Below are 10802 nucleotides of genomic sequence, written 5' to 3' on the forward strand. Positions count from 1 at the left end.
AATATGAGGAGCGAAGGCTCCTATTTATACTAATCACGTGGAGGAATTAGGGTTTCGGAGACTCTTTGGAAGTGAATCTCGGAAAGATATGAAAAAGATACGAGAAACATGCGAGAAAGGGCTCGGGAAGAGGCGCAGCAGCCATGCGTCTCTTGGAAGAGGCGCAAAGACTGCCGCGTCTATTCCCGTGAGGTTTCCTCCCATCAAGAAAGATTTCCGCGTTTGAGTTATGGTAGGACGGAAATAATTCGATTTCCTTAATGTCTTATACGAATATTACGGGATATTATTTGCCAAAAGATAAAATTTGTGAAATATGGAATAGAAATATCCTAACGTTCCAACATTCGACTCGGGATTTAACGGTTATCAGAAAATGGAGCCGGTTTTAGGCCCGGACTCCGAATGTACTCTAATTACTGCCAAAACGACCGTATCAGGACGTAGATGACAACTAAGAGGTAGACATTAATATTTGAGCAATCACTTGACGATAATCTTACGAACTGTCACAAATCGTTCCGCGTATCAACCATGCGGCCCAATCATCACCGGGTGGTTTGCGGGAGGTGCAGAAATGAGGTATCTACACTTCTTCATCATTCATTATATCGTTGGTGTCGGTAAGTCCTTGATTTCATTAGTTTCATTGATTAATCTTTTAGGATTTGCCCTAATTTGGGAATTGGGGGGAAAAGGGGTTTTGCATATGGTAATTGGAGTTTATGTGATTGTTGTTAGGTGAGGACTTCGTAGAGGAGACATTCTAGATTGCTTTGCTCGTGTCTCATTGCAGTTGTGCTAAGGTAGGGTTTCCCTACTCGCTTTACTGTTTAATCATTATAAGCATATGTTTGCGTTGTTGTACGATTGTTGGAGTGGATGTTGGTGGTGTGATTATTGTTGATGATGTTCGCGAGGTGCGTCCTCGGCTGAGTGGAGTAACTTGCGGGAGTGGCTTCACGCCCTAATTTTGCCCTCTGTGGAACCCGCCACAGAAGGGGATGTGCACATTAATGAACAGGGTTATCGCTCGTTGATGAGCGGGGCTTAGGTGAGGATTGGCTGCGGTCCCCCACTGGCGGTGAGGATTACCTATTGCGATGGGTAATCTGGCAGGGCTACACACCTTAGTGTGTAGTTAGTTACGATGTGAGATCAGGAGTTGGAGGTGGTTGATGATCAGCAGTTTGCCTTTTTGTACTTGTCTTATTTTGATTATGCAGTAGCTGACCCCGTTGTTGTTTTATAAAATCTGTGGTGATCCATTCGGGGATAGTGAGCAGATTGTGATAGGTGATGATGTTCACTAGCTATGGGTTCATCATGGGGAGTCATCACTCAAGTCTAGCTGCCGCTGTCAAGAATTTTAGCATTCAGTGTTAGTTAGTTGAACACTAGTCACATGTACTTTGGTTTTTGTATTTTAAAATATGTAACCAGTTAATCATTTATACTTTAATAATTATGTTTTGGATTTGTAACTTTGATATACTAACCTCGGGCAACCGAGATGGTGACGGTCTCTCATGTTAGGGTGGTCCTGGTAAGGCATCTTGGTATGTGGGGGTGTCACAGGTATGGTAAAGGAGGAAAAGAAAGACAGGGGAGAAAAGAGAAAGGCAGAGGCTATGAGTGAGGGAGCTTGAGGAAGTAAAAAGCAGAATTAAAAACAGTTCCGATCACATGCTACAGGAGGAGCTGTGAGTGGTGGCGGGTTCGGCCGCAGTGTAGGGACGAGTGGGGCGAGTGAACAGAGCAATCCACAATGCTACGGATGTGGTAAATTTGGTCATAAGATCGTTGAATATAGGACTACTGCGAGAAGGAGTAGTATGAACGGCGGATTTGGTGGAAGAAATTCAAATGGGTACCGGACACCAGCACCTAGCTATGGAAGCAACCGTTTTAATGGGTCTTGGAATAATCAAAGGAGCTACAACAATAACAACAACTATCAGAATCGCTTCAACAATAATCAAGGCAATGGAAACGGTTCGTACTAGAGGCAAAACAATGGAGGAAACCAAACTAGTGCCGTGAAGCCGGGTACGGTGTCAGCTTCGACCGTGCAGGGTGGCGCCAAGTCCAGTGGTAAATTGTTCATGATGGGTAAAGAGACTGCTGAGGGAGATGCACATGTGGTTTCGGGTAATTTTCTAACCAATTCTAAATCATCTTATGTTTTGTTTGATTTAGGAGCAACCCACTCATTTATATCAAGTGACCATGTTAAAGTGTTGGAATTAGTTGACCCAGCAATAATAAAAGACGAAGTAGAAATACCTTCTGGGAGTCAGTACTATTGGAATAAGTGTCCTCCGACAATAATGCGATCACAACTGTTGATCATAATGATCACATGTTTAAATCTCATTTTAAGAATACATGTGGGATGTAATATTTTTACAGTCAACTGGTCCACACATATCGGTAATGATTGGCTGACTAGAGTTTGACATTACTGTCGTGCGACGGTGGTGATCAGTTGATCCCCTTAGGTCATACCTATAGGGTAACACTCTTAATTGAATATTTAATTGATCGTATGACGATACGAGTTAATTAAATTACTTAAAATTGACGGACGATTTTGGAAGTAATATTTACGTGTCTTATTGTAATTTGATTATAATAAGATACGGTCTAAGCAATCGAATTGTTTTATTACTTAGATGAAATTATTGTTTACGGAAACAATTGAAACGGAATGAATAATTTGTTATAAATACAAGATGTTGTGATTTATAAATTGGTAAACCATTTTTGGTACAAGTAATTGTGAATTACTATGTTAATTTTTATAAGTGATATATTTTATTAATATGATTGATTTTTAATTGTTAAAAATACATTTTATAAATAAGATGTCATGTAATGTGTCACATGTGACATATTGACAAAATCACAAATAAAATGGACTCATCCATTTTATGTGATTGTACCGAAATGGAGGGAGTTTAGGATAAAAATTGTGTTGATTATTTATAAGTGGAAAACACAATTATTAAACCTATACATAGCCTTGCATACATAGCTTTCTCTTGGGAAGAAAAAGGAGAGCATGCATTGGGCTTTCTCCCTCCCCATTTTCGTTTTTCCCATAAGAAAAGAGCAAATATTTTTGCTTAATTTTTCTACTCTTACACTACATGCAACTAGTGTATTATTAATTCATTCATTCATCTAAAAATATAGAGTTTTTAGAGAGACAAAATTCCTTCCTCTTTTCTCTTCCTCTTAACCGAAAATTAAGAGAGCAAAATAAATTTTTGGGTCAATTTTATTTAAATTAATATTGTTCTAGTATTGATAATATTAATTTTATTAAGAGGTTATCTTGGGTATTATTCCTTGGAAGGGATTCTATACTTGAATCCTTTGTTCATCCATATTAGGAGAGCTCAAAACAAGTGAGTAGGAGAACTCTCTTGTGCCCTATGATCCGAAATCTTCAATGTAAGATGATGATTTCTTCCTTATTCTTATTATTGTTTGCATGCATAAGATCAACATTTAATTTTATGACTATATTAATTTGGAATATATATGAATATGTTATGTAATGAGATATAGATTTCTAACAAGCGGTATTAAGAGCCTTTGGTTATTTGCATGCAAATCGGTTATAGTTTTTCCGAGTTGTACGATTAACATATAAAACTTATAAATTTGTGTTTATTATGATATATCACGAAATTTATTATGCATGTTAAAGTTTCTGATCCTAAAATGTATTTAGGATATTTTGGTTAATTTATGGATTTTTATTGTTCATCTTATATAAAAATGACATTAAAAATGTGATTTTATGATTAAAATGTCATTTTCGGACTAAAATTAGCTCAACTTCGAATTTTCCAGTGGTTTTTGGATATGTTTTCACATATATTATTTTTAGAGGACCTGTAAATTTTCAGAATTTTTGGAGTTTTTATGCTCGAAATATGGATTTTTAATGATAAAAATCGAATTTAAGTGAAAAATAGGTTAATATGAGAAATATTTCGAATCTGGTCATATAAATTTAGTATGTTGTCACATGAAATTTTACAAGATCTGTGTAAAATAATAGGCTATAATGAAGTCTTTATGCATGATTTATGAATTTTTGATGAAAAATAGCATAAATAGTGACTTTAATTAGTGAATAATTGCTAAAACATACTTTATGAATAAGGAAAAACGTCACATGTTGCATTTTATTATCTTTTTCAGATCTAAAATTGAAAAGTTGATGGATATAATTTTTCTCATGTTTTTATGATTATAATTGATAAATCCGATAAACCGCAACAATGTTTTTCCCGACAAATTTTCGAAATTTTAACCTAAGTTTTTGAACATTATTTGTGTCATAGTATTTTTCCAGAATGTTCATGAGTTTAAATTTCAAATTTTGAATTTATTTGAAATTTTTGGATTTATTTGAAGTTTATAGCATTTTATTGTAATTTTGAGTCCTTTAATGAACAAATTTTAAGAACTAAAAGTTAATTATTGTCATTTGTTAGTGGAGACTAATTTTGAGTCCTAAGTTGGTTAGGGTAATTAACTTGTGCATAAATATGATTTTATGTAATTTATTGTGATTTTAAAAGGTTAAATCACGCAAATCCGTAAAAACCGATTAATATACGATATTAGCTCCTTAAAGGCGATTTAGCATAAAATTGGGCATGTTCATACATATTATAATGCTGCATTTTATTTATGATTGTCATAATTTTATTTTATAATATTTTTGAATTATGTAATTTTACTTAGTATGGCCTTAGTTTTTAATTGGTATTACCCGAAATGTATGGGAATATCGATTCGGTTGTAATTTATTGTGATCTCGTATCACCATTTTGTAATTTAATAGATTTATTTTATTTTATTTACAAATGTATAATAGGAAATTATGTAATTTGTTATGTAATTTATTTATTCCGGAGATCCTTGAAGACGGTGTCACTCAAGAATGCGATACATTAAAGACGGTGTTACCTCGAGATGCGTGCCAAAACCGAAGTTCAAGGGACCAATGGAGTTGGTTTCCGAACATGTAATAGTTAATTAGATTTTCTATTTTAGGAAGGCCATACTAGGATTTAATTTATGCTCTTCATTTTATTTATATGTCGCATACATCGCTAAATCGCCATAACTAAAACATGCATCATCATTTTAATCGAGTTTATCGACCGTGTCAATTATAATTATCGTAGTTCACCGCTTTAGTTCACTTAAAACGTGATAGATAATAAATTGACATGACCTCTCGCTAAAAATAAACAATTGAGACATAGCCTTACCAAAAAGTAGAAACCATGAAAACCTATTTCGCGAGGGAGTGCACTCGGCCGGTACAAACCTTGTTACGTAGGGGAAGTGGGTGATAAATGTCTATCCACCGAATTCATGTTGATGAGGGTTTCATCGGCTACCCCGTGCCCAAGTTAATGTGAATTTGGATCATGGACACATTTATTCGAAATTTGGGTTGAACTCAACAAAAGTATTGATAAGGGTTTCATCGGCCATCTCGTGCCCTTGTCAGATGTGTTTTGGGCTAAAGATAAATGTTAATGTAATTTTATCGACCAAGAGTTCTAAAAGTAGAATCGATTAAAAGGTTAATCCACCGAGTTATATTGATAAGGGTTTCATCGGCTATCCCGTGCCCAAGTTAATATGAATTTGGATCTTGGAATCATTTATCATAGTTGGGTAGAGGTCACTATGTAAATGCTATACATGCTTACAAGTATTAATAAAACGATAAATGTTGAGTTTTCCTCTATTCCATTATCATATTGTTCTATTTCCTTACCGCAAATATTTATATGATATCATTTCGATTCAAAACTCCATTAAAACATCGTAACTAAAGACAAAATTTGATTTTTCTTCTAAAAACCTCGAATTATCCATTGGAAGGATCTCGTGGACAAGTGGGAGATTGTTGGAATAAGTGTCCTCCGACAATAATGCGATCACAACTGTTGATCATAATGATCACATGTTTAAATCTCATTTTAAGAATACATGTGGGATGTAATATTTTTACAGTTAACTGGTCCACACATTTCGGTAATGATTGGCTGACTAGAGTTTGACATTACTGTCGTGCGACGGTGGTGATCAGTTGATCCCCTTAGGTCATACCTAAAGGGTAACACTCTTAATTGAATATTTAATTGATCGTATGACGATACGAGTTAATTAAATTACTTAAAATTGACGGACGATTTTGGAAGTAATATTTACGTGTCTTATTGTAATTTGATTATAATAAGATACGGTCTAAGTAATAGAATTGTTTTATTACTTAGATGAAATTATTGTTTACGGAAACAATTGAAACGGAATGAATAATTTGTTATAAATACAAGATGTTGTGATTTATAAATTGGTATACCATTTTTGGTACAAGTAATTGTGAATTACTATGTTAATTTTTATAAGTGACATATTTTATTAATATGATTGATTTTTAATTGTTAAAAATACATTTTATAAATAAGATGTCATGTAATGTGTCACATGTGACATATTGACAAAATCACAAATAAAATGGACTCATCCATTTTATGTGATTGTACCGAAATGGAGGGAGTTTAGGATAAAAATTGTGTTGATTATTTATAAGTGGAAAACACAATTATTAAACCTATACATAGCCTTGCATACATAGCTTTCTCTTGGGAAGAAAAAGGAGAGCATGCATTGGGCTTTCTCCCTCCCCCATTTTCATTTTTCCCATAAGAAAAGAGCAAATATTTTTGCTTAATTTTTCTACTCTTACACTACATGCAACTAGTGTATTATTCATTCATTCATTCAGCTAAAAATATAGAGTTTTTAGAGAGACAAAATTCCTTCCTCTTTTCTCTTCCTCTTAACCGAAAATTAAGAGAGCAAAATAAATTTTTGGGTCAATTTTATTTAAATTAATATTGTTCTAGTATTGATAATATTAATTTTATTAAGAGGTTATCTTGGGTATTATTCCTTGGGAGGGATTCTATACTTGAATCCTTTGTTCATCCATATTAGGAGAGCTCAAGAACAAGTGAGTAGGAGAACTCTCTTGTGCCCTATGATCCGAAATCTTCAATGTAAGATGATGATTTCTTCCTTATTCTTATTATTGTTTGCATGCATAAGATCAACATTTAATTTTATGACTAAATTAATTTGGAACATATATGAATATGTTATGTAATGAGATATAGATTTCTAACAAGTACCTTGCACCAAGGTATGTAAAAATATAAATATTCTTATCGGGGAGGTTTTGTTTTCAATGGACTTAATAGAACTTCTTTTGGATGGTTTTGAAATTATTTTGGGGATGGATTGGTTGAGTAAAAATAGAGCCTTTATTGATTATCACCAAAATAAAGTGTCCTTGAAGGGACCCAAGGGAGTAAGGGTGTCTTATAAGGGATTTGTGGTAAAACCGAAGATGAGACTTATATCAACAATTACCCTGAAGTCGTGTTTGAGGAATGGGGGATAATTGATTTTGTATCACGTGAGGGACCTGCGTGAAGAGGAGAAGGGCGCGGAGGAGATTCCCGTGGTGAGTGAATTTCAAGATGTGTTTCCAGATGAGATTCCAGGTTTACCACCAAAGAGAGATGTAAATTTTAATATTGAATTGAAACCTGGGACGGGACCTATTTTTAAAGAACCTTACAGAATGGGGCCTAAGGAGTTGGAGTTAAAAAACCGTTAGAAGAGTTGTTAGATAAGGGTTATGTGAGGCCAAATGTATTACCCTGGGGCGCACTAGTTTTATTTGTTAATAAGAAGGATGAGAGTATGAGGTTGTGTATAGATTACAGAGAGCTGAATAATGTGACGATTAAGAATAGGTACCCTTTGCCTCGAATTGATGATTTATTTGACCAGTTGAGTGAAGCGGGAGTTTTCTCTAAGATCGACTTGAGATCGGGATACCTACAGTTGAGAGTTAGGGAGGAGGATATTCCTAAGACTGCTTTTAGGACAAGGTATGGACATTATGAATTTTTGGTTATGCCTTTTGGGTTGACCAATGCACCTGCCGTATTTATGGATTTGATGAATAGAGTGTTTAGTCCCTACCTTGATCTGTTTCTCGTTGTCTTTATTGATGATATCTTAGTGTATTCTAAGAATAAAGAGGAGCATGAGAAACATTTGAGAATTGTGTTGCAGACCTTGAGGGAGGATAACTTGTATGCTAAGTTGAGTAAATATAAGTTCTGGTTGGATAAGTAGCATTTTTGGGGCATGTGGTGTCGAAGGAGGGAGTGTCTGCTGATCCAGGTAAAATTGAGGCAATGTCTAACTGGGAGAGGCCAAAAAACGTGGCTGACATGCAGAGTTTTCTGGGATTGGCTGGTTATTACAGGAGATTTGTGAAAGATTTCTCTAAGGTAGCTAAGTCTTTGACGGCTTTGACGAGAAAGGAGAACAGGTTTAGGTGGGATGAGAGTTGTGAGACAACTTTTCTAACCCTAAAGGAACGCTTGACCATAGCTCCTATCTTAGCTTTACCTGAAGGGAGTGAGAATTTTGAGGTATATACTGATGCTTCGAAGAATGGGTTGGGGGTGTGTGCTAATGCAAGGGGGGAAAGTGATAGCTTATGCTTCAAGACAGTTGAAACCGTATGAAGAAAATTATCAAACGCATGATTTGGAGCTGGGGGCGGTTGTTTTTGCTTTAAAGTTATGGAGGCATTATTTGTGTGGGGCTACTTTCAAGGTATTTTCTGATCATAAGAGTCTTAAGTATATTTATACTCAGAAGGAACTTAATATGAGGCAGAGGAGATGGATAGAGTTAATTGGAGATTATGATATGGAGATAGTTTATCATGAAGGAAAAGCTAATGTAGTGGCAGATGCTTTAAGTAGGAAGTCTATTCACGCTTTATGCTCAGCTATGTCGCACGTGAAGTTGCAAGGTGAGATAGAGAAAATGGGAATTTGTGTGATAAGTAAAGGGGATTCAGTTGGGGATTTAACCATTGAGCCGGAGTTGTACACCGAAATTAGAGAAAAATAGAAAGGGGACCCGAAGGTCATGAGGTGGCACACGACCAAGGCAGATGGCATGGCGTCACGTTTTTCTGTGCATGAAGATCACAGCTTGAGATTTGATGGGAGGTGGTGTGTACCTGATGACGAGGAATTGAAAAGAAAGATTTTGACTGAAGCACATTCCACACCATATTCTGTGCATTCTGGAGGGGATAAATTATACAAAGATTTGAAGAAAACGTTCTGGTGGCTTGGGATGAAGAAAGAGGTTGCTGAATTTGTCTCAAGATGCCTAACTTGTCAGAGGGAGAAAGGTGAGCATAAGAGACCACAGGGTAAAGTACAGTCTTTGGATGTGCCTGAATGGAAGTGGGAGAGTATTTCTATGGACTTTATTGGTGGTTTGCCTTGGACTCATAAGGGCAACAATATGATTTGGGTGATAGTAGATCGTCTGACTAAGACTGCACACTTTATTCCTATGAAGGATACTTGGAGTAAATCTGAGTTGGCTAAAGCTTATGTGAGAAATATTGTGAAGTTGCATGGAATTCCAAAAGATATAGTTTCTGATCGTGACTCGAGATTTATTTCCATGTTCTGGCAAGAGCAGCAAGAGTGCATGGGTACAACTTTGAAGATGAGTACCGTGTTTCATCCAGCGACAGACAGGCAGACTGTGAGGACTATTCAGACATTAGAGGATATGTTAAGGGTGTGTGTCATGGAGTTTGGAGGATCTTAGGAGGAGAGGTTAGACTTGATAGAGTTTTCTTATAATAACAGTTATCATGCTAGCATTGGTATGATACCTTTTGAGGCTTTGTATGGAAGGAAGTGTAGGAGCCCAGTCTGTTAGGACGACGTCACTGATGCCTTGACATTGGGGCCGGAATTGATCCAGCAAATGGTTGAGCAGGTACATGTGATCAGACAAAAGATGAGAGCTGCACAGGATCGACAGAACAGTTATGCTGATTTGAGGAGAAGTGATATTGAGTTTGCTGTAGGGAACAAAGTATTTTTGAAAGTGTCTCCAATGAAAGGAGTGATGCATTTTAGCAAGAGAGGAAAGCTGAGCCAGAAATACATTGGGCCTTATGATATTTTAGACAGAGTTGGTGAAGTGGCATATCGTCTTGCACTACCACCATTCTTGGCAAGAGCTCATAATGTTTTTCATGTCTCACAATTGAGGAAATATGTGAGTAATCCTACTCATGTGTTAGCAGCTGAGATAGTTGAGATGGATGAGAATTTATCTTATGTGGAGGTGGTTAAGGAGATATTAGACAGGAAAGTGAGGAAGACTAGAAATGGCGAGACTGCGTTGGTAAAAGTTCTTTGGTCTAATCATAATGTAGAAGAGGCTACTTGGGAAGCTGAAGCTGAGATAAAAGAGAAGTATCCCCATTTGTTTGTTTCAGGTATGTTGGTTACGAGGACATAACCTTTTCATTTACGGAGGTAGAATGTAATACCGCGTTTAATTTTGGTCCTAAGAATAAAATAATTTAACTAAAGTTACGTAGAAATTATCGTTTAATTGTTTAGCTAGGAAGTGAATTGTGGTGAACTTCGGGACGAAGTTCTTTTTAAAAATGGAAGACTGTAATACTCCGTAATTTTAATATATAATTTATAATTTATAAAATGTGAATAAATATATTGTTGTCGTAAAAAAAAAAGAAAAAGAAAAATAAAATAATAAAACCGAGTCCATTGACCGACGGTTGGATCGAGTGAAGGGGGGAGGTGTTTGTGGTTTGGGTGTTACCT

At 35.9% G+C, this 10802-nt stretch overlaps 1 protein-coding gene across 1 annotated transcript; it reads left to right on the forward strand.

The window, feature by feature from the left end:
* The first annotated feature begins 9930 nt into the window (after positions 1 to 9930).
* LOC141601667 (uncharacterized) lies at positions 9931 to 10473 on the forward strand. Its single transcript, XM_074421960.1, has one exon. The coding sequence runs from the start codon at positions 9931 to 9933 to the stop codon at positions 10471 to 10473; it is 543 nt and encodes a 180-aa protein (XP_074278061.1).
* Positions 10474 to 10802: the final 329 nt, after the last annotated feature.

The sequence above is a fragment of the Silene latifolia genome, chromosome 9 (assembly GCF_048544455.1).
Source record: "Silene latifolia isolate original U9 population chromosome 9, ASM4854445v1, whole genome shotgun sequence".
NCBI classification, from domain to species: domain Eukaryota; kingdom Viridiplantae; phylum Streptophyta; class Magnoliopsida; order Caryophyllales; family Caryophyllaceae; genus Silene; species Silene latifolia.

Excerpts from the sequence above, each read along its gene's own strand:
- LOC141601667 (XM_074421960.1), top strand. The coding sequence starts at position 9,931 with ATGGTTGAGCAGGTACATGTGATCAGACAAAAGATGAGAGCTGCACAG.